We start from the raw sequence: 27,835 nt of genomic DNA, 5'->3' as shown, positions 1-27,835 counted from the left end.
GGGAAGCTCCCACAGGTAGGACACACCAAGGTCCGGGTCCCTCTCTTTCTTCTGGTTCCGCTTCAAGTGCCAGCGCTCCGGAGAGCGCGGGCCTTGGCGTAGGCTCTCCACAAAGTCCAGTAAGGGGCCCTCGCCGTCCTTGCTTTCAAAATGGGCTGAGGAGTTGATGGGAGGCTCCAAGAGGGGTAGGGACCAGTTCTCCAGGCGGTCGAGGCTGGGCCAGGTCCCATCTGTTCTGCAGTGAACGCCGGGCTTGATTTCGTTTGTCAACGGCGAAAGGGCGCACACTGGGCCGAGGTCAGATCCAGGGCGGGATCTTTCAGTCACCATCGGATCCTTTGCTTCTTTGCTCTCGAGGCTTGGCATTCGTCGTTTTGCACCTGTCAAGTGCCGGGAACAACGAATATCCAACCCAGTCTCCAAAACGGCGGGGTCACTCGGCAAGAGTTCGTTCCTCGGGCTCCAGGGAGCGCATCTGGGGCAATAATCCAGAGGGACTGGGGCTTGATCTTTTTCTATTCCTCTCTCCTCTGTAGCCGCTCCCTAGGCCCGCTTGCCTGGCCTAGGAGGCGGGAGAGGAGGGGATTGTTTGACGTGAAGCCCCGAGAGAGGTTGGGCCGCGCCGCGGGGAGTGGGAGCGAGGACTCAGGGCCAGCGAGCAGACCCTGCCTCCGCAGAGCTGTCTGCATTCCTGCGGCGCGGCCGGAGCGCACCGCCCGGGAAGGCGTGGGCTTGGACCTGCGGGAGCCGGTGTGCATCCACGTGGAGGAAGGAAATTCCCTCCTTTGGAAGCCGGGGCCCTTGGCTTTGCGGCCGTTCCCGTTTCCCGCACGGTTTTCTTCTCGCCACGAACTGGCGTCCTCTTCCACGATACAGGACCGTGGTTACAAGCACCAGGGCTGGGGGTGGGGGCGGGGATCAGGGACAAGCACTCTCGTTTTTCAGGCTGCATCATGTTTTCCAGCAGCCACAGGCCTCCACAACGAACAACGCAGCGAGGCCTGAGCGATTCTGACAGTTGTTTTGAGGGGAGAGTGGGGAGAAACGGGGTTCGTTGCCCCCAAGCCGGATGCGTGCGCATGGGGGACAATCTTCCCTCTGTCCCCAGGTTGGCACCCGGGGCCTCCGAGGCCGGGACCAGAGCTGCACAGGGCTGGGAGCTGCGGAGGCTGCTGGCGCGCCCGTAATCTCTTGTGCGGTGGAGGCTCTTGGGGTCAAAATAATTTCCGGGCGGGGCAGTGAAAAGCCTCTTTGGGGCAACTCCCCGCGCGCCGTCACCCGCCTTGGGACCCCCGGCGGGTCCCCAGTGAGGGTGCAGGCAGCACAGGCCGAAAGCAGCTGGCGTTGGGGAGGCTCGACCGCAGGCAGTGGGGAAGGAGGAAAGAAAGGGAGGCGCGGCCCCGGAGGCGGCGGCAAACGAGCCTTCTGGAGGACCCGGACGTTTCAAACACATTTGTAGCCTCGGCCCCAGTTCCCCAGAAACCCTTGAGGAGCCCTGGGCTATCGCGCGGGGGGATCCAACCCCCAGTGTCCTGCGCGAGGCGAAGCCTTCCGCCCCTCCGGGTGGGGCGGCCTCCGGCGGCCCCCGGTCCCCCCCGCCCTCCCGCCGCGAGCACTGCCGAGGTGCCCGCGATGGGGGCTCCGATTGGCTGCGCAAGGCGTCGCTCGGGCCGGCCCCGCCCCACGGGCCCCGGGGTACTAACCCCGCGCGCGGGCGGCCGCTGCGCCGCCACTTGATTCTCGAGGATTTGTTTTGGGGCTGCGGCCGCGAAGTCGGTGGGGCTGCCGCGAGCGGGCTGCGGGGGCGGAAGACGGCGCCGGCACAGCCCGCGCGGGCCGCGCCACGGCCGAAGCAGCCGGGCCGCCCGAAGCAGCTGGGACCGCCGCGAGGGGTGGCCGCACTTGGGCCGCGCGCCCAGAATGCGGGACTAGCCGGCAGGCTGCGCGCGGCCGTCGGGGCTGCGAGGCCTCGCTGCGGGCGGGCCCCGGCGGGGCGTCCCCGGGCGCCGCCCCCTGCGCTCTGAGGCCCCGGCTCGGCCGCTTCTGCTTTCCCGCTTCTCGCGGCAGCGGCGGCCGAGGAAGCGCCCGCGCCGGCTGCCCCCGAGGGAGCCGCGCCGCCGCCGCCCGCCCGGCGCCCTGACGGCCGCTGTTATGCGTATTCCTGTAGACCCGAGCACCAGCCGCCGCTTCACACCTCCCTCCACGGCCTTCCCCTGCGGCGGCGGCGGCGGCGGCGGCGGCGGCAAGATGGGCGAGAACAGCGGCACACTGAGCGCGCAGGCGGCCGTGGGGCCCGGAGGGCGCACCCGGCCCGAGGTGCGCTCGATGGTGGACGTGCTGGCGGACCACGCGGGCGAGCTGGTGCGCACCGACAGCCCCAACTTCCTCTGCTCTGTGCTGCCCTCGCACTGGCGCTGCAACAAGACGCTGCCTGTCGCCTTTAAGGTAAGTACGGGACCCGGGGAGGGCAGGCGCCGGCCCAGGGACTCCGGGCATCTCAGCTGCAGGAGTCGGCCCCGGGAACCGGAGGGGAGGGGACGTGCCCGCGACCCCGCAGCGAAACCCGGGCAACTGGGCCAAGGGCCCTTTCGGTGTCGCCGGGCGTTCCGCGCGGAGACTTTGTCGGCGTTCCCTCTTGAATACACCCCGCACGGGTGACTTTTAGGAAGCTTGCCCCCTCTCCGCCTTCGGGGAGCCCTGCGGAGAAGCGTTGATAGGGAAAGGGGCGGATTGGGCTCCCCTTCAACCCGGATCCCTCGGACACAGCCGCGGGCGGCGGAGAATAGGCGCCCCGGCACCAGAGCGAGGACGCCGGAGGTGGGGTGCGGAGGGTGGCTAGGGCCTGCCCTCCATTGCCGGCACCCCTCCTCCTGCACTGCTTCAGAAGCACTTCCTGCTCACACCCTCAAACTCTGGCTTCAGAATATTAACCAGGCGGCTGTGGGCCCCGATCAGAGACACTGTCCCTAAACGGTTGCGGCTGGGATCCCAAATGTCAGGCAGAGATGGGGGGGCGCTCGCACCCCGGCGGCCCCCAGTCATTCAGACGATCTTTTTCTCTTTGCCAAGGAGTAGGCGACTGTTTCATTTTCATTTTTTTTAAGGGGGCAGCGAGATGAAACGAAAACGCCTTGGTTTTCCCCTAAACCTCTCGCAGCTGCCGTGAGAAAGAGTAAGGCAGGAAGGGCCAGCGGCTGGGGGTGGCGGTGCCCGAGGTGGCTGGAAACAGCGGCTTCTGGCAGCTGAGTCCATCCTTGCTCCCATTAAGGCGACTCCAAATTGGAAAAAAGGATGAGTGGCTCTTTGAGGTCTCCCGGGTGACATCTTAAAATACCAGTGGGGAAAATCTCCTGGGGGGCTGGGGTGTGCAGGGGAGGCCCGTGTGACTTTAATCCTCAGATCGGAGGTTTTACTGTCACTTGGAGCTTAAAAGGAATCTTTGAAATTAAAAGAAGACAGGATGTTGACAGGAAATCTGGCCTTTTTAATCAGACCCCAAACATTTTCTCCTTGAAATTTTTACCATCTGGATCCCTAGTCCCTACACGCGGTGGCCACGTTTAAATGGCTGTGACTGCGTTTGCAGTCTCATTCCTTTTCAAAAGGCATCTGCCTCTCCATGCTCCTTGGGGCGAGGGTTGGGAGAGACTATACTAGGGGGGCATCTCCACCCCCATCCTGCGATCCCCAGCAGGTGCATCCTCCTGCTATCAAAAGCCCCTCTCCCACTTTAAAAGGGTGTTCTGTACAAACCCTCTCAAAACACCAGTTTGTTTTGCATTTTGCATTTTCCCTGCCTAACGAATTCAGGCTATGCAGAAGCTGGTAAAATGGGCCTGGGCCACATTTCATGGCCCAATTTCATACCCCGAACGGCTCTTGCATTATTTGAGTGCCACTTTTACTGTTGTTGTTATTTTTACTTTGCTGGAGGCAATGTTGACTCCTTTTTTGCTCAAGCGAAGGGAAGAAGGAAACTGCACCCTACATCATGACTGAGCTCGTTCCCAGCTCTCGCTTAGATTTCATTGAATTCAAAGAATAATTTCGCAAGTCACAGCTTAACCAATTTCTCTAAGACTTTGGTACGGAAGGTAGAGATCTTTTGGTTTTTGTTATATTTGGGGGAAGGTCTCTATTGTTTTTAAGCCTCTTCTCCACCCTGCCTTTGAGAAATCCGCAGTGCGCCTGGGACCTAGGGGAGCTGCCTGCCCCAGCCCTTCCCCCCTTCCCTTGCCTCCCCCCGCCTTTCTGAACTGTCCCCCTGCCCCATGCCCTCAGGTGGTGGCTCTGGGGGAGGTGCCGGATGGAACGGTGGTGACTGTGATGGCAGGCAACGATGAGAACTACTCCGCTGAACTGCGCAACGCCTCCGCCGTCATGAAGAACCAAGTGGCCAGGTTCAACGACCTTCGCTTCGTGGGCCGCAGTGGGCGAGGTAAGCGGAAGGGAGACCGCGCCGGCCCGACATTGACCATAGCAAAGGTTGGGGGGAACAGAAGCTGAGAACGAGGCCTTGGGGTCCAAATGGGAGCCCCAGAAACGGGTCCAGTTCGTCTAAAACAGCGATTTGTAACCCGTTAGAGTGTTACAGACCCCTTTGAAGATGTGAAGAGTGTTAGGGTCTCTTGCCAGAAAAAAACAAAAAGCCACAATTTTCTCCTGGTCCCTAGGGTTTACTAACTCCTGAACTCCACCATGCTTCCCCGCTCCTGATTAAGTGCCCTGATTTCACAAAAGATGCTGGGGGGAGATTAACGAGCTCAAAAAAGGGCCTTGTAAGTTTTTCGGCAGGTGGTTTAGAAAACAAATACTTGGTCTGCGGGGCCCAAGAACCCCAGGCACTCTCCCCACCAGGGCAGAATCTCCCCCACACTTTGAGGCTGCTTCTCCACAGCTGTGGTCTCCCAAAGCCACAGTTTCCCCAGCCCTTTGAGCCTTAACGTGGTTTAGAAAAGAAACGAATGCATACAGGGTGCTGAATACTGGAAAGTGTAGCTCGAAGGCCACCCTCTCCCACCCCAGAATCAAGGCCGATGTGCTGACCTGTCTGATCTGCCTCGGGCAGTATGAAGGATGGTAGGACCAGGCTCGGCTGCGGCTGCCTCCAGTGGCTGTTGAGTAGGAGGGGCTGCTAGGACCTGAAACCATCACCTCACCACTTCGGGTTGAGAAGTCCTAGAAACCCTGCCCTGGAGAAACAGATAGTTGAGAGCTTGCTGGCTCTTTAAGATCATCCTGCTGAAAACTGGGGAGTACCCTTCCCAAGCACCTGGCCTGCCCATCCAGCTTTGTTAAGAGAGTAAGCTAGGTTCCCCCTGCTCCCAGTCTCAACAGAGGCTGAGGCAGAATTGTACTTTTCAACACCAATAAACGAGACCTTTTCAAGGTTTTAGTTCCCTCTGAGCCGCCAGCCCTGCTCAGAAGTGGGCATCTGGGCACCATTTTTTCCTTTTCAGCCGTTCAATGTATACATACAAATGTCAAACATATTTTGACTTTTCAGCATTAATTAAAACCAGGGCATTATTTGCATGTAATAACTGTTTACTTGTTACTTTTTATGAAACTGAAATAGTTTACATTCTTTCAAACATTTCCTGTTCCTGTTGGCTCCCTTCCCCATGCACAGATTTCTTTCAAACGTTGCCCGTAACTGGTTGCAGGTTGATGGATGGAAAATGTTTGCTTTTATGAATTAAGCTTTCATTGCTGCTCCTAATTAGTCTCCAAGCTCCTTTTGTCATCCCCAATATCTCAAGCCTTTTGCAACTTAATCCCAGCCCCAGCCCTGAATGGAGAGTCCCTAACTGCCACTGCTTGGCAGTGGCTCGCTCGGGTGCTGCTCCACTGCGGGGTGGTGGCCCCGTCTGCCGGCCCAGGAGTGGTGGCAGAGCGGGAGGCCCTCCCTGGCCTCAGCCCCTTGGGAGGGAGGCAGAAGGAAAGATCAGTTCCTGGGGCCCAGGACAGCACCAGGAATGTGGCACCGTATCCCCCTCTTCTAGGAGGTGCGACATAGAGGAGGTGATGATTCTTTGAGTTACCTGAGACCTTGCCTGGCCATCCTGCTGCTGAAAATGATTTCCTTGTGGCATATATGCCCACAGACCTGCACCCACCCCGCAGGGCCTGCCGGGAGGGAGGCGGGTTTCCGAAGCGCTGTTGGACAGCACAGCCTTGGCGCGGGCACAGCTAGCTGAGGCTGGATTGTTGTGGCACTGGGAAGGAGAGCAGAAGGCCGAGTTTCTCCCACCAGCCTCAGTGGTCCTGGGAGGCAGGAAGAGGCCCGAATGGGGGTTCTGATGCCTCTGGAACTTGACCTTGGAGGCTCTGAAACCAGCTGACTTGGATTTCAGTCCCAGTTTCACCAGTGTGCCTTGCTGGATGACATTGAGCAAATGGCTTACTCTCTCTGTGCCTCAGTTTCCTCATCTGTAAAATGGGGATAAGAATGATACCTACCTTGTGGGATTTTGTGAGGATTAAGGAACTTGGTACAAGTGTTTCCGTTGGCATATATTGAGAGCTGGATACATGTTAGAGATTTTGTTACTTCAAATGCCTGGGACTAGAGGATATCTTTGAAGCCCTTTTCAGTGGTGACTGTCAGATTCTCTGATTCTGGTGCGGTTTGGGCGGGGGTGGGGGAAACCCAGAAGGTGTGAACTGTTGAGTGGGAGAAGTGGAGGCGGGTGGCAGTAAGGAAGAAGGGCGAAGGGGTCCTGTGGCGAGCGGCCGCACATCTGCTGTGCCCGTCCTGCCCATTGGGAAATTCCCGCAGAGGGAACAAATCAGGGATTGACACAGACAGTTCGGGCTGCGCCAGGAGAAGGGACAGGCTGGGATTTGGGAGCCAGAGCTTTTCCCTGGCTCTCTGACTTCTGCCTGGACTCAGAAGCCAGAGGAAAACTTCTGCTTGCTTCCTTGCTTTTTATTCCTCAATTCTCTCTGAATTCCAGGAAGATGCCTTTCCATGAAGGACATGCACATACCACCACCACAGAGCTCACGATTAGCCTGAAGGTGTGAAACAAGAACAGGAAGGGAAGGAAACCAAGGCACTGGTGTCTCCCGCAGGGATTAAGGCTGAGGTCCCTGCCCTGCCAGACGCAGTGCCCCCTTCTTAAATAATTTGAAATACACCTTTTACAGTCTCACAATGAAATGCATAGGTAACGCAGCCTACCTATTTATGCGCCATTTCAAAATCTGTATAATTCTATAGCTCTAATGGACAATGAGGGGAATAATTTATAATGAAATATATATTTGAATATGTAAGTGTTGGGTGAGGCCACAGTTCGGTGGACAGATGCTCACACCTCCGGCCGAAGCCCCATGACAGCCACGGCAAGCTGGGCAGGTGAGGTGTCTGCCACTCAGTCGGAATGCCGCACTGCCGTCAATGACATGATTTTCTGAAGTTGGGAACAATTCTTGGCAAAGTTTTGAAAAAAAAAATTTTTTTAAACTCTCTTTCCTTCTGGAAAATTCATAGACATTAAAAGTGTGCAAAAAAAAAAATGCCTTGTTTTATGCAAAATTCAGTTAGGGTCATAGTTCAAAGAGTCTTCATGAGCAAATTTTTCACTCACAGAAAGAATGAATACTTCACTGCCCTGTGCAGCGCTGGACATTTGCATCCCCCCCACCCTCACCCCACGCCCGCATCCCACCTCTTTAGGACCACACTCCACAAATCCCCAAAATTCCCTCTAGGAGGCGGCCACGGGCCTAGGTGAAATTGTAAAGAGCAGGAGTTCCCGAACTGTCAATAACGGGTTAAAAAGAAACCGTAGTAGGTGGAGAGAGATTTGGGGTGACATGTGTGGCTTGCAGGCTTAGGAGGAACTACTGGTGGGGAGGAAAGAGATGGCTTCTTGGCCCAGAGGTTCCCTGAGATGTGTCCCCTCTCGCTATCCATGAACCCCATGGTTGGGGCATCGCACATGGAAACCCTGACTGAGAGGGACAGGGACCTGCCCAAGGTCACACTGCCAGACCCAGTTGTGCATGCCGAGTGGTCCAGGGCCCCAGGTCCTGCGGGAATGTCTGGGGCCACTCAGAGCCCCAAGGGGCAGCTATTTCCAGATTAGGACTCGCCCCCTCCAAGCAGGGCCAGCCCTTGGAGTACCTTGATTTGCAATTCCTAGACTCCTGGCTGATTGTGCATTGTCCCGGGGGTTCTGTACAAAGTTGCCCACCTTCTTTGTCTTTGCAGCTTCTTCCTCCGAGACAGGGAGAGAGATGTTGGATGGGTTTGCGGCCAGGCCACCGAGAGGGGCAAGGGGCACTCAGGAAGACAGCTTTCCCTCACCCCTGGTTCGGAGGGCCCCTGTCTCCTGTGGCACCTGCCACCTGCTCTGCCCTCCCACTCCTGCTCCCAGTCCCAGCCTCTCCCTCCCTCCCTCCCTCCCCACTTCCTCCTCTGTGGGAGCACTGGGAGCCGTAGTGCCAGGCCTGGAAACTGGGAGGAAGCTGGGAGGAAGCTGGAGAGGGGGGCTGGTGGCCTCAGGAGTGGCCTGTGGTGTGCCCCCCAGGTCTGACAGCGGGTCCTTAGTATCTGTGTGGAAGGGCTGGCCCCGCACATTCTCACCTTTCTGGGCCCTGCCTGGATCCTGGGTGACCTGGTCCACTCCATGCCCCTGTGTCTCAGTTTTCTCATCTATAAAATGGGAGCAATAATCTCTGCCCTTAATTCATTGAACAAACATGTATTGAGCACCTACTGTATGCCAGATACTCTCCAAGAGGCTGGGGATACAGCAGGGAACACCACAAGAATACTGGCCCCCAGGGAGCCTGCAGTGTAGTGGAAGGAGACAAAATAAAATAAGTAGATGAATCATTAGACATAATAAGCATTTGGGGGAAATTCAAGCAGGGAGAATGGGAATGGGAGGGTCTATGATGCTTCCGATTGAGCTGCTTAATCTTTTTTCACCCCAGGGACCCCTTTGACAGTCTCAGAATAATGCTTTTTAAGGAACAAAATAAAATACAAAGGATTACAATGAAAACCAATTATATTAAAACACAGTTAGCAAGATGTCTTTTAAAATGATGATAAATGTGCCGCTTTGTTAACATATTAAATAATAAGACCACGCAATGGGTCTGATGACGACCGTGATTTTGAGGCTGTGACGAGCATAGGAGATATTTAGAGAAATCTGCAGTGCCTGTAATGTGATATGTGAATACGTATGACGTCCGTTGTGACAAGGTCACAGGGACTTCTGTAATGCTTTGTGGCTTGTTGCCTATGTTCATACTCAAAAGAGATGCTAAATTTCATTTAGAGGTTAGGGACCATACAATTGCCATTTTGTTTCATTTTGTTTTTCCTATCCCAGTTCACAGGCACCGCTCAGTTCTAAGAGGAGGCCACAGATACCAAGTTAAAAAGCCCTACTTTAGATAAAGTAATGGGGTGGGGGGAGGCACTCACTGAGAAGGTGACTTTTCAGTAGAGACCTGAGGGAGCTGAGGTGACAAACAGGAGCACTGGGAGGTGGTTGCAGCCACCCGGCCTGGCTGCCCTCTGGCTCCTCTGCCGTCCCCTGCACTCCCCATTGCTCAGCGCCCTGCGGCACCGAGGACGCGAGGCACAGAGGCCCAGGGGCTCCCAGGCAGGGCCAGACTGGTAGAGGGCAGGGGGTTCTGGGAGAGAAGGGACCTCAGAGTGAGGGAAAGCAGGAGGGGGGGCCCCTGGAGGCGTGTGGGAAACCATGGAAAGTGTCCCCGTGGTCTGAGAGGGAGGGGTCCTGTTTGTCCTCTGACCCAGAACTCCAGGGGCAGGTACGAATTTTGGCATTTGCACCCTTGCCGCCCAGCCGGCTGGCTCAGGAAAATCCTTCCCGAGAGGCCCCCTTCTTTCCAGCTCCAGTCACACTTGAATCTGAGCCCCATTCTCCGGCCCTGGTGTCTCAGAGCCTGTGGGTTCCGCCGTGTGGCCCAGCCGCACGGCTGCTTTACTTGGGTTCCCGGGTCTCCTGCTTCCGGGGCTGGAGTTTCACTCGATGACGGGACCAACGAGTGCCCAGAAAGAACCACGCAAAGAGGACTGTGCCGTCCGTCCCGCCCTGAGTGCTCGTCTCCTGCCTGTGGGGCAGGGAGAGCAAAACCCGCCTGCCTGCACTGGAGACTTGTTGGGAGCACGCGGGCAGCCCCCCACTCTAGTGCCCACCGTGAGCCAGCCCTGGGGGACACAGGTGCCCTGAGCCAATGGCCCCTGCCCTCAGGGAGCCCCCAAGCCTATACCTGGGGTCCACAGAGAGGTAGCTCAGACAGGGGACCAAGTTTGACTTGGGGATCAGTGAAACTGCCCTCACCTTCCCAATCTCGTTAGTGCAGAGGCTTTAATGACAGCAGAGAGCAGGTGGGGGCAGGGTGCCCTCACTCCAGGGAACGCGCTGGGAAAACCGGGGTTGCCCTTGGCGGAAAAATCCCTACCTTAAACCCAGAAGAATCAAAGAATTAGGTGTAGAAAGAGAACACAGTGTATCAGAGGTAGACCTTTATCTGCTTGGTTACATGGGGAAATCTGCCTAAACAAAAAAACAAGAGGAGAAATTGCAAGGCAGAGGTAGAACTGAAAATGCAAAACAGAGTCAGAAAGCGAAATGTGAAAACGGGCAAACTAGGAGGCTGACTGCCACGAGCAGGACGTGGAAAGTGTTAACAAGCCGAACACAGAGCGATGTTTTAAAGGCACTAAAACCTCAGTAGGGAAGTATAAAAGAACACGAAGCCATAATCTGTGTTGGGTTAGGACTGATAATAACCATGTAAAAAGTGTCATTCTCACTAGGAATAGAAGACAGGCAAGTTCAGTCAGGAGAGTTTAAAAGACCTTCCACCTCGATAGACATGGCTGCGATGTTGACGGCACCAGGGTGACCCACACGCAGCCTTGCGCCAGTCACTGTGACTCTCTGAAGAGTCATCTCGCTAGAAAGATCAGTGTCCCTAAATATGTCCCCACCCTCTGATGTGATGAAATCACTTGCCAGTTCTTGGAATCTATGCAAAGGAAATATGCAGAGGTGTGGACAAAGATTTTTATAAACAGAAGGTCATTTCATTTTATTTCAAATGGTAAAAAATAAATTATTATTATTTTAAAAGTTTTTTCCCCTCTCAGGAATTTTGAATGGAGACTTTGGAGCCAAATGTCTATTTAAAAATAGAACAGAGTTCTGGAAATAACAGTTGTGTCTACAAATGAAACGTCTGCAGCTCCCAAATCAGCCCTTCTGCAGCCTGAGCCGCGCACAGCAATAAGAAATTAGCAGCAGCCTAACTACCCCAGAGTAAGGGGGTGGATAAATAAAAGATGAGGCTCCTGTGAATTGAAATATTTTGCAGCCATTAAAAATGAAGTTTATGAAGAATTTTTAATGACATGGCAAAGTGCTTATGATATGATGTTAAGTGGGGAAAAAAGCAGGGTACAAAAATATATAATTTAGAATCACTGCAATTCTTTAAATACACATACACCCACAAAAAGGATCAGAGGCGAAAACACCCAAATAGTAACAGTACTCATCTCTGGCTCATGGAAACATGGGTGGTTTCTTCTTTTTCATATCTTTTATGTTCTCAAAATTTTCTATAAAGATCACTAATTACTTTCAGGAAAACACACACACACACAACAAACACACACACACACACACACACACACACACACACACACACACACACACACACACACACACACACACCCCATCCTTGCTCCCCATCCCAAAATTGCAAGGATCCCTGGATCGAAGGAACAGCACAAACAGGACAAGAAGCAGAGAGGAATGAAGCCGGGGCAGCCAGAGCAGGGACGGGGGGTGTGGGCAACAAAGTTGGTGCCAGGCTTCCCAGAGCCTTGAATGCCAACCCCAGCAGCTTGAACTTTATATCCAGAACCCCATCTTCTGCCCAGGTTCAAAGGACAAAGACCTACCCCTTCTAGAAGGTTAGGGGCTTCTTGGGGAGGCAGACAAGGTGGGAGACCAGCGTGTTGTGAATGACTCCAGGTACCAACCTCCTGCTTTTCCCCCACTGCCCCCAGGGAAGAGTTTCACACTGACCATCACCGTGTTCACCAACCCCACCCAAGTGGCCACCTACCACCGAGCCATCAAGGTGACTGTGGACGGACCCCGGGAGCCCAGACGTAAGTGCCAGAGCCATTGAGTCCCCGGGGTGGGGGAAAGAGGGTCTGCAGGGGGAAGGGCAGTAACCGAGGTCAGACAGATGGCACTGGGTCCTCAGAGCACTCCTGTGGGAGGTTGTGGTCCTCCGCTCTGTACCCCGACATAGCATGTGCCTGCCAGCAAAGCCCCAGGCCCTCTCTGCTTGGCCTGGGCTCGGGGAGGCCAGCGCGGAGGCTGGGACAGGGAGACAGCAGGATCAGCTGAGCCCTTTCCAGTGAGAGACCGCCTTTGGGGGCCTGCTAGGAAGTATGGACTTGCATCACTAAGGAAAGGAAGAGGCTGGAAAAGGCTTGAGAGAGAGTGTGTGTTTTGGGGTGGAGGTTGGGCCAGGTGTGCCCTATTGCCGCCCACCTTCCTCTCCCAGTGGCTGAGGAAAGCCAGACCCCCTCCCTGGAAGCTCTTTCTTTGAATCTTAGTATGTGACTTAAATCTCACAGAGCCCAGGCCCCCTGACCCCAGCACTCTCAAGATCAGGAATGCAACTTTGATTGTGCAGATACTTGTTGAGCACCTACTACGTGCAGGGAACCCTGGTTCATGCATTTTAGCATCAGAGAGAGCTTGTGTTTGATTGCTCCTGCCTGCGGAAGAACCTGGAGTTTGCAGGTTCAGACTGGGGAGACTGAAGGGGCAGTTGCCACAGCGTGGGCCAGAGGCTTCTGTTCCCTGGATGAGTGAGGGAGTGAGTGAACGAATGCATGAAACAAGGAACCAGGTGGCCGTCTCCGGACTGGCTGCCTCCTGAGCTCTGAGTGGAGCTCTTGTCTGGACTGTCCCTCGCTCGCGCGTGTCCGCCTGGTGTTTTGAGAGCCGCCCTGTCCGTCTCTTTCTTTGTAATTGTGGCCCCTTGCAGTTTAGAAAACCCTCTCACATTTATCGTCTGTCTCATGTGGGATCCTCGTGACAGCCAGAGCCAAAGAGTCACCCAGTTCCAGGGAGGAGAGAATCCAGGCCTGGGGACATTGAGATCCTGGCTGGGGCCTCTCACTGTCTCAGCTTCGGGGAGGCATCCAGTGTCCCAGAGGCAGCCTTTGATCCTGACTCCGGAGGGAGCAGGCCTGGGGCAGGAGGACACGCTCCTGGTCTCTGTCAGTGCCCAGGAGGCTCAGAGCGGGAGAGTGACTCTGCCAGGGCGTGGTCAGTGAGACCACCCAGGCCTGGTTGCCCATCTGCCCAGTTCCCGGGCCCACTCCAGTTTCTGGCTACGTGGGAGAAGCTCTTAGCTGGGCCCAGTAGCCCTGGAAGCATTCGGTCCGGGCCTCTCAAGGCCACCTCCCGCCGCCTGCCCTGAGCTCCTGTGCACGGTCATCGGGCCTGAAGGCCATCAGCTACCATTCTGGCCAGACTCCTGCTAGGATGGGATGTGGATGTGTCCAGACCCTGGCCTCGGGCTTCACAGTCCTGGACAAGTCGCGTCTCCTTTTTGGCCTCAGTTTTGTCATCTGTGAACTGAGTCAGTGGTCCCTAAAGCCTCAAGGTGATGATGGCCGGGGAGCCCTTGTGAGCCATAGGCCGCTGTGCAGAGAGCAGATTCTGAGCCAGCCAGCCAGCCTGCCAGCCTGGGGGACCTTGGGCAAGCTGCTGACCTCCTGGGGCTCCGCTGCCTCCCCTAGGAAGTGGGATAATACCACCCACCCTGCAGGCCCAGAGGTCAGTGCCCACAGGTGGACAGCCTCTGGCTGCAGCGGAGGGAGGCTCCTTGTGAGTCGCTGGATGGCAGTGGTCTATTACCTCCGGAACTTGGCCACCCCCTGGCTCCCACCACCACACCATTAGGGTGGCTGCTGAGAACCCGAGGCCCTGGCAATAGAGGTGCAAGTTTCTGTTGAAGGAGATGGTGTTTTACTCTGAGTCTCCAGGGGCAGAATCAGGAAGGACAGGAGCCACAATTGGGCTCCATGTGATGCAGCAGCACATAGGGGTCACTCCACAAAGCAGTGAGCACCCAGTGCAGAGAGGCACGTGGGGCAGAGGATCGGCTGGGAGCCTGGCAGGAAGGTCCCCAGGGGCCGGGCAGTGCCTGGAATCCCCAGAGCCCTCCCTGTTCAACTGGCCCAGCCCAGAGCTGCCCACTGGCCCCCCACGGAGGCTCCTGGGTGAGGGAGGAGACTTGGCCCCCACTCAAACCCCCTGGCTGCTCTTCTCTCTTGGGGTCCCCCAGACTTGAGGCCACCCCACCTCGTGAGCTCGAGGGGAGGGGTGGCACCGGAAGAGACAGCGAGAGGAAGGGAAAGCTGGGCCTGGAGATAAGCCCGAGTCGGAGGCCAGGCCTGCTGCGTGGTCTGCGGCAGACAGCGTCCCTCTCCGGGCCTGGCATGGGCCGTATCAGTGGTTTTAAAGTGACTTGTTCAAACAAAATCTTAGCAGAAGCTCATTTATAGAAACGAGCAGCAGTGGGAGGTGGGCAGGTCTCCAGGCCTCCCATCCCAGGACCTGTCTGCCCCTGCCCCTGGCCCCACCCCTGCCCTCCGGGCTGGTCTCCCCAGCACCCTGGGCTCCAATCCCAGCCTGGCCTTCAGCCTGTGACCTTGGACACAGCCACCCCTTTCAGGGCCTCAGTTTCCCTACCTATAAGAGAGAAGAGGTCAGCCAAACCGCTGCTGGTCACCGAGCCCTCTTGGAGGACCAGGCCCTGTTCAGAGTCTCTGTTAATTGATTCTCAGTAGCCCCAGGAGGAGACAGAGCAAGAGGCAAAGCCACTTGTCTAAAGGTGAGCGTTGGTGCACCCAGGGCTCGAACCCGGGGCTCAGGAAAGTGAGCCATTTGGGAGGGCCTTCTCATCTCATATGCTCATCTGTAAAACGGGGGTGATATTAGCATCTTCCCTGGGGAGTTCTTGCAAGCATTAAACCAACTTACAGCTGCCTAGCCTGCAGGAAGTGCCCAAGAACCCTCGCGGGTTGTTGTCGTAGGATTTTCTTTCTGGCCCTTTCTCTTGCTTTGTAACCTCCAGCCCCATGTGAGGGCGGAACCTTGTGTGGGTGGGACAGGAGTCGGGGCTGGTGCAGGGAGCCCAGGAGTGGAGCCTGAAGATCTCCGAGGCCGCTGTGGGTTCTGTGGCTGGCTCGTTCCCCTCCGGTGCCCTGCGCGTGTGCCCGATCTGCAGCCAGGTGGCCAGCTGGGTTTGAAGGCTGGCTTGGTGGCTTCCTGCCTGTGTGGCCTCGGTTTCTGAGGTTCTCAATGCCGGTGTCCCTCACAGTCACTGGGGGCTAGTTACAAAGCAGGTGGTTGAGCGAGACCCAGGAGCTGGGCAGGAGGCAGCACGGTGCCTGGCGATTCTGCCGTGGACCACAGTGTGGGGACCGTTCACCCCACATCTTTCAGGCTTAACGCGTGGTGGTACCTGAAAGGGTAGACCCAGGTTCTTAATCCTGCCTGAGGCAGAGAGGGGGCAGCCCTGCCATCTGGCCCGTGGGCCGCGCCCAAAACCGTACATGGAATAATTTCAACAAGTGTTTTCCTAGGCACCTACCATGTGTTAGACACTGTTCTAGAAGCTGGAGACGCCTCAGTGAACCCAACAGATGGGCTCTAGCCCTCTCAGGTCTCATACACAGGAGTGGAGAGATGGTAAACAGTTCTATTGTCACCATGGCAACAAGGCTCCACCTGACCTGTGCCTTTTGCTCCTCTCTCTTTCTCTCAAGCACCTTCCTCCTCACTCACCCCACCCTGCTCTGCTGGAACGCTCCTCCCCAGACACCCCCAGATTCATGGCTCCCTCCTTCCCAGCCTGGAGTCTTTCCTCAAACCTGCAGTGAGCCCTTTCCTGATCGCCCTGCTTCAAATCACAGACACACAGCAATCCCCCTGCTTCCCCTTCAACGTTCCGGCTTTAATTTTACCTCAAGCCCTTACCACCTTCTAAGATGCTCTCCAGTTCCCTCATTTATTTTATTTCTTTCTCATCTTCCCCACTATTGTATACATTCCACAGGGTGGAGGTCCTTTCCTCTGCTCTGCCAGGCACTGGTATAGACCCCAGGATACAAACAGGAGCACTTAGTAGGTGCTCAGTAAATATTGTGGAATAAACGAAGTAAACAAACGATAAGCTAATTAATTTCAGGTCATGTGAAGTCCTATGGGAAAAAAGCAAAGCTGGGGGTAAGCGGCCAGAGTGTAGGAGATGGGACGTAGCGGGGGTGGGGGACAGGGCAGACCTCCCGAAGAGGTGACATTTGAGCAGGGGCCTGAGGGAAGGGAGCAAACAGTCATTGTGGCTGCTGAAGGCTCCAGGCAGCATGGGCAGAGAAAGTGACCCCAAGCCTGCAGCTGGGCCTTTAAGGATTCTGAAGCTGCCACAGTTTTGTCCTCAGCTCCAGGTGCGGGCAGAGGGGTGCCCCCGTTGAGGACAGCGGACTGCTCCTGAACCCCCGCGGTCCCCAGGGGAGTGCACCCCGCAGGAGGGAAGGGGTTAACCTCAGACCTCCCTGGTTCCCCTAATCAACCCCAGGCCGCTGGAAGCCCCAGTTGCAGCCCTGGGAAGGAGCTGCCTGCCTCCCTGCCCGCTGGCCCCCCGCCAGCCCCCGACCGGCTTTCATCTGCTCACAGGGGGCCGATTCACGGCAGACCACCCCGGGCCCAGCACCAGCCTGCGATTCCACGCGGTTGTTAAGAGTCGGGTGTAAATCTCCTGACAGGCCGCAGAGCGGGCCTAGGGCCCGGGTGCCCCACCCCATGGCTGGGCAGACAGTGGCTGCTGTGTCTGGGTTGTGGCCGCACCAGAGCCGGGCCAGGCAGCCGAGGAGGCAGCTGAGTGGCTTCATATGGGTGAAGGGCCCCATAATTGGAGCCCACATTGTTCCACAGACGACCCTGTTCCTGTGGCCCTGCCTAGTTCCTCTGCGCCCTGCTCTCTGCCCCTGTTGGCCTCCCGTCCTCCTCCACCCAGCTGAGGCAGGACACTGAGCTGGCTTCCTGCCAGTCAGACCTCATTGCCAGGCAACCCAGTTCTTCTCTCATGGAGATCTTAGGAAACCAAAACCTTAGCCGCCAAGCTCCATGCAATGTGCCAGCCACTCTAGGTTTGACCTTGACCACGTGCCTCCACTTTCCAACCTGTAAAATGGGGGTGACCATAGCAGCCTCTCAGAGGCTTGTGGCCCTGGTAGACAATGTGCATGCGCACTGGAGAGGCCATCAGTGATCTGAGCCCAGCTGTTGGAGGCTGACGGTAAGCCAGGTCCTGCGGGCCAAGGTTCTCCCCATCCTTCCTGCAAAGTGCTGTATTTTTAAACACTCAGGGTCTGTCCTCAACTCTCCTCACTCTCAGGGCTTGGCGGTATGATCGCCATTTTATAGGTGTGGAAACCACCCCAGAGGAGGAGAGGGACCTGGTGGGTTAGAGCAGGGCGTGATTGGTCTGAGTTGGCCTCTCAGCTCTAGAGCAGGGTGGGGCTCCTGAAAAAGTCCGCTCAGACCCTTGCATCTTCTCCCCAGCCCATTCCCCCAGACCTGCAGAGAGCTGCTCCGGTCCCTGGGCCTGGGCTGGATCCCAACACCCATTGCCTGGAGTCCCTGGTTTTCAAAACCCAGGCTCCTTTCCTGCAGGGCAGACTCCAGAAATAGAAGGGGGCCCGGTGCTTTCTGTGCCACCTCAAACATGTCATTGACCCTCTCCAAGCCTCAGCTTACACACCCATGAAACGAGGACAGCGGAAGACCTTCCATGTGGGAGGACGCAGGGTGAAACACAGCAGTGCGCGTCACCCGCTCAGACCTGGGGTGGAGGGAGTTTCATTCCACTGCTGCTGCCACTGCGCTTGGCCCGCGGCAGTGCTGTGGGGCTCCGTGCCGGGGGAAGCGGCTTCCTTGGCGGGGAGGCTCCCAGGCTGATCCCCAAAGGACAGGAGAACATTGCTGGCCGGGCTGTGCCTGAGCTGTGACTCTGAAGTGTGGGAGCCCAAGAATACTCAAGAAACAGCAGGAGGAGGTGGTGGTGGGTGGGCCCCGGGGCAAGCCACCTGCCTCCTTCATTTGGGGCCCCACTCTGGCCAGCTGCACATCCTTGCAGTCTTAAGACAGGGACTTCCAGAGCTAGAGGGGCCTCAGTGAGCAGCCTGCGCAGAGGGGAAACTGAGGCACAGCAAGCGATCCCCGCCCTTGTCATTGAACCACTGTGGGTGGCCAAGCGAAAGAGTTCTCTTCTGCAGGCCCATCTTCTTTCCTCGGGCACAGGAAGTTCCATTCAGCTCCCAGTGGGAAGACGCAGGCCCCAGGGCACTGAGACTCTCCAGCAGCCCTGCGGTGGCGCCGCCTCAGCTTCCCTGGGCCCTTCCCTGGCAGGAGCCCCAGCCGTGCGCAGCACCCAGCTCCACGTAGCTGTGGGCCAGGTCACCTGGTCTGCATCCCAAACCAGGCACTTAGTGTCGGTCTCATTCTGAAGCCTCAGTGGTCCCATCTGTTCTTGGAGTTCTTGGGTTCTGGATGACAGTGCTGGCTCTGCTGTCCTGGCTTTGTGTCCCGGCTTTGTGTCCCAGGCACGATTTACCACCCTGCCCTCAGCGTCCTGGCCTCTGAGGGGAGGATGGTCACCCTGCGTCCCTTGGAATGAGCTGGGGTAGAAGGTCCAGTCAGCGTGGCAATGACCCGTGCCGGGGGAGAGCGTTCACAGGACCTGCCCAGCCGGCACCGCACCGTGTGCGGGCGTCACGACGGGGACGCTGCGGCCTGGGGCAGACACTGGGGTAGGGGTTTAGGGAGGCCACCGGACTGCGAGCAGCAGGGCCCGTCCTCGAACCCCAGCCTGCCGTGACCTCCGCCCTCCTCCTGCTGAGCCACGAGAGTAACTGTAAACACTTTGTACACAGTGTGACTCAGAAGCGGGGCTTTATTTGCCTGTGACGCTAGTGACGAGGCCTGAGGTTTTGCACCAGCTTTTGTGTAGCCCCATTGGCTCACTTCAAGTTTGTGGTTGACTGAGGCACCCCAGTGCTCTGCACCTAAGCTGCTGTCAGGTCAGTCTGCGGTCTCCAGGTCCATCCGGCCAGCTTCCTGCCTGTTGAGATTGCTCTGAATTCATCGTCCCCCGGTTTGTCTCCTGGCTCTGCCGCTTTCGGCTGCGTCAGCAGCAAGGGCGGTAATCCTCCCCAGGCTGAGGCCGGGCCTTTCGGGTCTCCCCTAGCACCCGCCCCCTGAGGGGCACCCATTAACCAGCTCTTGGTGGCTGACGTTCCACACTAACCAGATAATGAAGTTTTGAACCCAAAAGTTACAAATTGGCAGTCCCTGGGCAGGCCACGTCCTACAAAGTGATCAGTTTGTTTTTGTTGTTGTTCAGTATTTGAATTAATTGACAACATACAAAATATGGGCGATTTCCTGTAACAGCAGGTTTGTGGTCTCTCCTGGTCAGTCGGAAGCTCCGGCAACATCGCCCACCGCCCCCTACCCCCCGCCGCCATCAGAGCACCAGTCAGCTGGTTAGATGCTAACTGCCCCTCTTCAAGGAGCAGCCTCTCTAGTCTGCCCCAGTCTCCACCCATCCCATGTGCCTCACTTACTTGACTTGCCCAGTCCCCACAGGCATCTGAATTTTTCGACCACAGCTCCAGCCGTGCTCACATTTTTCTCTTTGTTGCCAAGGGTCCTGGGAGGCAGCAGCACGGGCCTGGCTGGAGGCCTCATGGCCTCCCCACTGCCACCAAGTGTCCCCTGGGCTCTAGGCCTGGAACCTTCCAGAGGAGGAAGTGGATTCCCTGGTTCTCAGTGACTTGCTGAGCCCACTGTGGCTCCCAGGACGACCTGCTCCATTTCTGAGGACCCTCAGATGCCCATTTGAGCTTGTGGCAGGGCTGTGGAGAGCCTGGGAGTCTGGGGGTCCCAGAACCCATTGCCTTGCTACTGTGAAATCCGGACATCAGGCCCATTCCTGCCCCTCACTCCCACTGGCAGTCAGCACTTTTCCAGGTCCCGTGAAAGCCGCTTTCCAGGCCCCATGAAAGCCACTTTCCAGGCCCCAGGAAGGCCGGTGAGGAGTTCTGTTTTACCTTCTACCTACCTCTCTCTTCTTCTCTCCCAGTCAATCTAGCAAATCCCACACCTCACTTCAGACCTAAGGAGTCAAGCCAGCCTTGCCCTCTCCCTTGCCCCTCCCCATACTTCTTTTCCAAGAGACCCCAGATCCAGGAAATCCTTCCCCCTTCCTCTGCGACCTCGGGCAAGCCTCTTCACCTCTCTGAGCCACAATTTCTCTTGCCTGAAGAAAGAAGAAAAGGCCCAGTGCCAGCCAGGCCTTCTTCCTCTGGTTGGGTGGGGGCAGAATGGGCTAGCCTCCAGGAGGGCTGAGCAGCGTCTGCCCTGGAGAAATCCCCAGAAACAGAGAGGTGTGAACAAGGATGTCCCTGGGGGTATTGCCTGTGAGGGAATAAAGCAGGACATTTGGAAACAAGCTAAGTGTCCATCTGGGAAGAACAGCTGAGTAGACTCAGTGTCCGGTGGCTGTGCCCAGTAGGAGCGAGGGGCGCCCACAGGCAGCGCGGTGCGGCCCTCCTCAGGCTCCTTGTAGGAACTGTTGTTTGCCCGGGGCTGGCTTACCCTCCCCATTTTACAGATGAGAAAACTGAGGCAGCACTCCAGGGTATGCTACTGGAAGAACAAGTGACAGAATGATACGGCCAGGCTAAGACCGTTACAGAAAATTCCATGAGAAACTTGCTCTGTATTTTCCACGCATGTGAAACCAAAAAGAGGCTGGAAGGAAAGACCTCTTGTGGGGACTTCTGGGGAGGGGCTTTGGGTGGCTCAAAGGAGCCATAGCCTTATCTGTAATGCTTTTATTTTTGTAGATGTTCATGTGTAGCTTGTGAAATGTAAAATGGTTCATTGACAAGTAGGGTGTATGTGCGCGGTGTCCCTATAAGCCTGACATCTTTCAAGAAGCGGCACGAAGGCAGGAGCATGGCCACCTTCATGCGGCCAGCACCCCTAGGGCCTAGGAGACGAGGCTGGAGTCCTTCCTCCGTGGGCCATGGCAGAGGGCTGATGGGAAATGCTGGCATTTTCTCCAGGTGCAGTGTCCCAAGCCAGGTGCACCGGCCCCCGCCCCCAGCTTCCAGCCAGAGACGGGAGGCCAGCCCCTCAGGGAGGTGCCCCGTACCTTTCCTCAGCACCCTGGTGAATTTTCCCTTCTCTCTGAAGCCCAGAGAGGAGAAAGCATGTGGGTACCAGGGTGACTGAGGGCTGGAGGGGACCGGGGACAGTCCCATTCCCCGGCTGCCTCTCAGTGGTGAGGGGTGGGGTCTAGGACGCTGGCAGACAGAGGGCTGTGGCACTCCCGGATTCTCCCTTATTCCCTGCCAGAGCCTGCTTGAGGCACTTGCCCGTGTCTGTTGCCTCAGTTTCCCCTTCTGCCAAACAGTGTGCTGTAGAGGTTCAAGAATGAGAATGAGTATTCCTGCTCAAGGAGGTTGGGGTGGGACCATGATGGCAGCCCCAGGGCAGTACATGTGACCTTGGTCTGTTCAGAAAGTCTGGGGAGAACCTGAGGAAAGAGGCAGGCAGTGACCGAAGGGTTCTCCCTGCAGAGGCCTAATGTTAGACCTCAGGGAGAACTTCCCCACGGAGCGAGGCATTTCCGCCCCACTGAGACACCCGGAACCCGCTGCTGATGGGCTCCCCATGCTCTGCAGGGCACCGGCAGAAGCTGGAGGACCAGACCAAGGCATTCTCCGACCGCTTCGGGGACCTGGAACGGGTGCGCATGCGGGTGACGCCAAGCATGCCCAGCCCCCGCGGCTCGCTCAGTACCACAAGCCACTTCAACAGCCAGGCGCAGACCCCCATCCAAGGTACGGCACAGCAGGGACTGCAGCGGGGGGAGGTGGAAGAGGACCTGGACGTGGTCCTTGTGCTCTGGACAGAAGTTCACCCGGAAGTTGTTCACTGCGTCGCTCTTGTGTTACGACGGGGGCAGCCATGCTCATTTGCTCCTACAGAGGTTTGCTGAGGGATGCCCTGTGCCTGGGCCTAGACGAGGCCCTTCAGTTACTCATACAGCGAGCGTTTATTGACACCCATTATGTGCCATGCGGGCGCCCAGCCCCGGGACCTGCGGGAACAGACGCGATCCCTGTCCTGCAGGAGCTCACTGTCCCCTGGGGAAATATGCACTCGTCTTATAGTGCATCCGTTACAATTGGGGCATGACTTGTCCGAGGAGCCTGTGGCAAACGTGTCCCTGCTGATGACATGCCACCCTCCAAGCCTCAGCTTTCTCATGTGAAAGTGGGGTGGTGGCGATGCCTCTGCCCAGGGCTGGGGTGACATTCAAATGCTGTTGCTGCACTCAGACAAACTTGGTGAACTGTAAAGTGATGTTGCAGCCCTGGGGAGATATGCAGCATCTCCTGGGAAAGGTCCCACGGCCCAGAGACTCCCACAAGCAGAAGGGAGGAGGAAGGCTTCGGGGCTGAGGCCCAGGAAGGGCTCTCTCCCCCTATTGCCTGGATGGATACAGCAGGTGCAGTCAAAGCTAGGTCTCAGGCAGGCCTTCCAGAGTAGACGGATGCCTGGCTCTTAGCCAGCGCTCAGTAAATGGTTGGATGGTGAATATTTACTGTTCTCCAGGCTCTGTCAGCCAGTGGGTTGGGCACTGGAGGCTGTGTGCACAGCAGGCCCTTGGGCCAGGCTGGGGCAGAGCGCACTCATCGGCAGTCCTGAGCAGAGGCAGGAGGGCCGGCCGACGTCACACTCTGTGACTGTCATTCTTTTTCGGCCCTCCAGGGCCTGGTTAGAAACCATTTGGCAAATCAGTGATGGTGGCAGACTTGATATAGGCCCTTAGTGTAAAGAGAAGTTTCCTCTCATTCTGGCCCGAGAAGCTGGGCCTCGGTGAGGTGGGGAGGGGCCCCGGGTCCAGCGGCTCCGAGCCTATGCGCAGCCCTTGAGCTGGGGGTAGGAGGCTGAGGCTGCGATCTGACTGTAAGAGGCAGTGGGAGGTGCCCGTGGCCACCCCTGCCCCAAAACTGTCTGTGCTCCTGTTTCCCACAGGCCAGCATTTGTCAAGGCACAATAACCTAACACTCCCGGCCTTGCTCTGCCGTAGGGGCCCAGTGGGGTATTGGGGCCCAGCCAGGGAGACCCAGAATCCAGCAGGTGGCAGTTCCCATGGAAGGAGAGCCGGCCTCTGCCCTCCCAGAGTTGTGTGGATACGGCTGGGGATTCAGTGCCTGGGGAAGCCTGAGGCAGGCTCCCCACCCTCTCTCTGTGCAGCCCCAAAGGGCAGGGTCTAGCCTGGCAGCAGGCAAAACCCGGCCTCTATTCTGGGGCTGGGAGGAGAGGTGGGGAAGGCCTGGGTGGGGCATAGCTGACCCAGTCCTTCCCCTTCTGCTTCATCCTAGGCCAGGCCCCCCAGCCCCACCCTGACCACCCACAGCACTGGCTCAGGCCACCTAGGTGGCCTTTCAACCCAGCCAGACCTCCCCTTCCACACACCTGTCCCCTTTGGAGTGAGGGGAAGGACTCTTGACAACCAGGACCAGGGAAGGAGGATGAACTTTGCAGTCATATGAACCGGGCTTGGAATCCTGCCTCTGCCAGGCACTTGCTCTTTGTCCCTAGGCTAGCCACTTTATGTCCCTGGACCTTAGTTTTCTCATCTGTAAAGTGGGAAGAAGGCGGTATCTGCCACAAAGGGGCATTGGCTAGGCTGTGCTTGGGGCCCTTTCACGGTCTCTGCTCCTGGTGGGACCAGCCTCTGCCTTCAGACTCCATCCTGGGGATCCCGTCAGGACACCCACCGCCGCTTCTCTTAGTGCCTGTTAATAGCTTTGACCCCCTGGCTTTGGTCAGTGGCAAGCAGTGCCAAGGCCCCATCCCCTCCAAACCCTGGCCCCCAGCCCCCCCCAGCTGCGGCTGCCCACAATGGGGGCTTCTAACAGCTCAAAGGCCTCATTCAGCTACCACGCAGCAGCTGGGGCAATTTGGAGAAGAAAATAAACATTTCCTTCCAGTGTTGGGATTGGCCGCTCGACAGCCGGCCAGCTCCGGTTTCCTGGGGCTACTGGGTTGGGAGGGGCTGGGGGCAGGAGCCTCAGGGGTGCCGAGGGCAGACGCTTCCCCGCCATTCCGGGAGGGAGGCAGGAGGGGACAGTGGCAGCCTGGGCAGGCCCAGTGCAGAGCCCATAGCCCGTGCGAACTCCAGCGGCCGCACACGCCAGGCCCGGCCCTCCGCGCCTGGCCCGCGTGTGCTGGGCTGTGGCCCTGCTGTCTCACCCTGGGCTCCGTTTGGGTTTCCTCAGCTTTGAGAATGGGGTTCCTGTCGGGTGGGCAGCACGCACTTCCTGGGCTCAGAGCAGAGGAGTCGGCCTCAAGCGCGGCTGCGTTTGGGGTGCTAGGCACGGCCAACAAGACCTTTTCCCCTGGGGCTCTCGGGGGCAGCCAGCCACCTCTGGCCCTCGAGGCATCAAGGCAGCAACGACCAGCCAAGGAGCCTGGTAGGGAGGGGACCAGACATTCCAGGAGGACCCTTGCCCCCACATCCCCCCACCTTAAGCCCCGGAGAATCCTTCCCTTCTGATCCACAAGCAGGACCAGAGCCCACTGCTGAGGAAACGCTCCCCAGCTGAGGCACGAGACCCCAAGGCCCAGAAAAGTTGCAGGTCTCCCCTGAGGTCACGCAGCATGTCAGGCAGATCCAGGGAAAAGAGGCCTGAGGGCAGCTGCAGCTCTCTGTCCTCAGGTAGGCCTCCTTCACTGGGGACAGTGCCATCCTGGGGCCGCCCAGGGGCCACAGCCGGTCTCCCCGAACCCCCTGTGGTGGGGCCGGGGCCAGGCAGACTTGCCCTCGGGGCCACTGCTGGGGCTCCCGCACGTCCTCACTGCTGCCACCCCCATGGCCAGGGCAACAAGGCGGGCTCGGGGTCCGGGGATCACTGGCAGGGCCCTGGGTGGGCCAGTTCTCCTGGCGGCCCAGAGCAGGAGGTGTCACAGCCCCTGCAGCCACACAGGCCTGCATCAGGCCTCTGCTCCCTGCCCAGTCTGAGCACTAGTATTAACTAGTGTAATTCCTGGGATCAGTCACTGTCTCCATGTTTCGTGAGAAAAGACTTATGCACAGAGAGGTTAAGTAACCTGCCCACGGACACACAGCTAGGCAGTGTCAGAACCAAGCTAAGTATCCAAATGCAGAGCCCACACAGTTAACCTCCGTGCTGCGCTGCCTCAGATACCTGTCAGGCCCACATTGTGGCCCAGAATTAGAACCCTAGGGTTTGGTGCCAGGTCCAGTGTGCTGTGTGACCCTTAGGCAAGTGCCTCGCCCTCTCTGGGTCTCAGTTTTCCTACTGAGGGAGTTAGACTCAATCCCAAAGCCCCTTTGAATGCTGAGGTTTGGGGGGGTCAGTGAATGCAAAAGTAGGAGCAGGGGCTGTCTTGGAGTCCAGTGGGGAGCCAAACGGGGGGAGCTGGGCAGAACCCGGGCTGGACACTGGGTCTCTCCCTGACAAAGGCAGCGTCCAGGCCCCCCAAGCCCCTCTGGCTGCCATCTCACTTTGCTGTTGAGACAAATGAAGGTGGCCGGCCTCTCATTACTGTCGGCAAGGCAGCCCTGGAGACACAGGCCCAGGGCGAGGGATAGGGGCAGGGGCACGCAGAGCTGCTCTGGACCTCGCCCCCACCACAGGCATAAGCTCACGTAGCCTGATTGAGCCCGTCCCTGCCTCGGGCAGGAGAGACGTGGGCGTGCCCAGCACCCCAGCAAAGAGCAGCAAGCAGAGGCCTCCCAAGGAGCTTGAGTCCTTTCTGCAACATCCGGAAAATTAATCTTTCTCTCTGCCTCGGTTTCCCTGTCTGCAGAAGCAGGCTCCAGACCCCCTTCTCACAGGGCCATTGCAGACCCCCTTCGCACCCACGGTTTTGCCAGCTCTTCCCTGGGAGGGAGGGAGGCAGAAGCTCCGGGCCAGGCCTATGCTGTCCCCGTCAGCCCCCCAGCCCTCCAACAGCCCTGGCAGGGCCCACCTTCAGCCCCTCGGCAGGCCTCCATGCTGCTAGGTTACGAAGAGGAGTCCGTGAGGTAAAGAAGAGCCCCCTTCTCCATCGGCGCGGGGAGGCGCCCGCAGCCACCTTCGGCCCGGGCACCTGCTCCCACCTGCTCTCCAGGCGGGGCCCTATTCACAGTCAGGACGGCTCCTGCCCTCACGCAGCCGAGGCTGTAAGAGCAGAGACAGATGTAGAACCAGGGAGCCTCCCCATGGGCCTGTGAACAGAGCCCTGAGGTCGTTCTCTTTTTTTTTTTTTGAAATTAAATGTATTGGGGCAACACTGGTTAATGAGATACACAAATTTCCAGTGTACGCCTGTATGATACGTCGGTATACTCTATTGTGTGCTCACTCCCCAAAGCCCAGTCAGTCTCCTCCTGTCACCATGTCTTTGACCCTGTTAACCAAGGTCGTCCTTATAAAAGGCTGCGGGGGTGGTGTCCAGCTGTGACTGACCGTCCTTCTTGCCATCTCCCAGGCACCTCAGACCTGAACCCGTTCTCCGACCCCCGGCAGTTCGACCGCTCCTTCCCAACGCTGCAGACCCTCACGGATAGCCGCTTCCCGGACCCCAGGATGCATTACCCGGGGGCCATGTCGGCTGCCTTCCCCTACAGCGCGACGCCCTCGGGCACGAGCATCAGCAGCCTCAGCGTGGCCAGCATGCCGGCCACCAGCCGCTTCCACCACACCTACCTCCCGCCGCCCTACCCTGGGGCCCCGCAGAACCAGAGCGGGCCCTTCCAGGCCAACCCGTCCCCTTACCACCTCTACTACGGTGCATCCTCTGGCTCCTACCAGTTCTCCATGGTGGCCGGCAGCAGCGGCGGGGGCGACCGCTCGCCCACACGCATGCTGGCCTCCTGTACCAGCAGTGCCGCCTCCGTGGCCACCGGCAACCTCATGAACCCCAGCCTGGGCGGCCAGAGCGACGGCGTGGAGGCCGATGGCAGCCACAGCAACTCACCCACCGCCTTGAGCACCCCGGGCCGCATGGACGAGGCAGTGTGGCGGCCCTACTGACCTCCCGGGTCACAGCGGACTGCTCCCCGTGGAAGCAGGGACCCCAAGAACCTTCCTGGCAAGTGGCTGGCCCAGCTCCAAGGCTCGGGGCGGTTGCGGGCCCAGAGCTGGTGGGTGCCTCCGAGAGCACCTGGCCCGGCCACGCCTTTGTACAGAGGGGTGGGGCGACCCCATCCCACATCTTAATCATCTCACCCCACTTTCCTCTGGGTAACGCATCCTCGTCTTGCCGCCTCTCCTGATGACCTGGCTGTCCCTAGCAAGGCCCAGTGTTGTCACAGGGCCCTGGAAAGACCTCCCCACCCCCACTTTCCTCAGACACCCATGGGCCCAGCCTTTCCTCCGCATTTACACAAATTGAGGCAGAACTGGAAAGTACCCCCCGCCCTAAGAGGGGTTCCCCTCATTGTATAGATGGGGAAGGGACCCATCCAGAGTTCCCAAAACATCACTGGCAGACATGGGATAAGGGCAACCCCAAGCCAGTCCCCCCCACAATTCCTAACAGCTAAGAAGCCCCTGTCCCTACCCAGCTACCTGGGGTTTCCAAGCCCCAGAGCAGACCAGCCTGTGGCAGCAGCTCCCTGACCAGGGAAGGCACCAGCAGACGGGCCC

General features: G+C 57.9%; 1 protein-coding gene across 1 annotated transcript; it reads left to right on the top strand.

Annotated features, from left to right (window-relative positions):
* The first annotated feature begins 2,151 nt into the window (after positions 1-2,151).
* RUNX3 (RUNX family transcription factor 3) lies at positions 2,152-27,220 on the top strand. The gene is made up of 5 exons (XM_054571478.1): positions 2,152-2,445; positions 4,282-4,438; positions 12,071-12,175; positions 21,848-22,006; positions 26,676-27,220. The coding sequence occupies exons 1-5, from the start codon at positions 2,152-2,154 to the stop codon at positions 27,218-27,220; spliced, it is 1,260 nt and encodes a 419-aa protein (XP_054427453.1).
* Positions 27,221-27,835: the final 615 nt, after the last annotated feature.

This window comes from Pteronotus mesoamericanus, unplaced genomic scaffold (genome assembly GCF_021234165.1).
Source record: "Pteronotus mesoamericanus isolate MK-2021 breed Mesoamerican mustached bat unplaced genomic scaffold, CSHL_Meso_final contig_221, whole genome shotgun sequence".
In the NCBI taxonomy this organism is placed as follows: Eukaryota; Metazoa; Chordata; class Mammalia; order Chiroptera; family Mormoopidae; genus Pteronotus; species Pteronotus mesoamericanus.
Note: the sequence above shows the minus strand (reverse complement) of the source record. Positions and strands in the feature narration are given on the sequence as shown.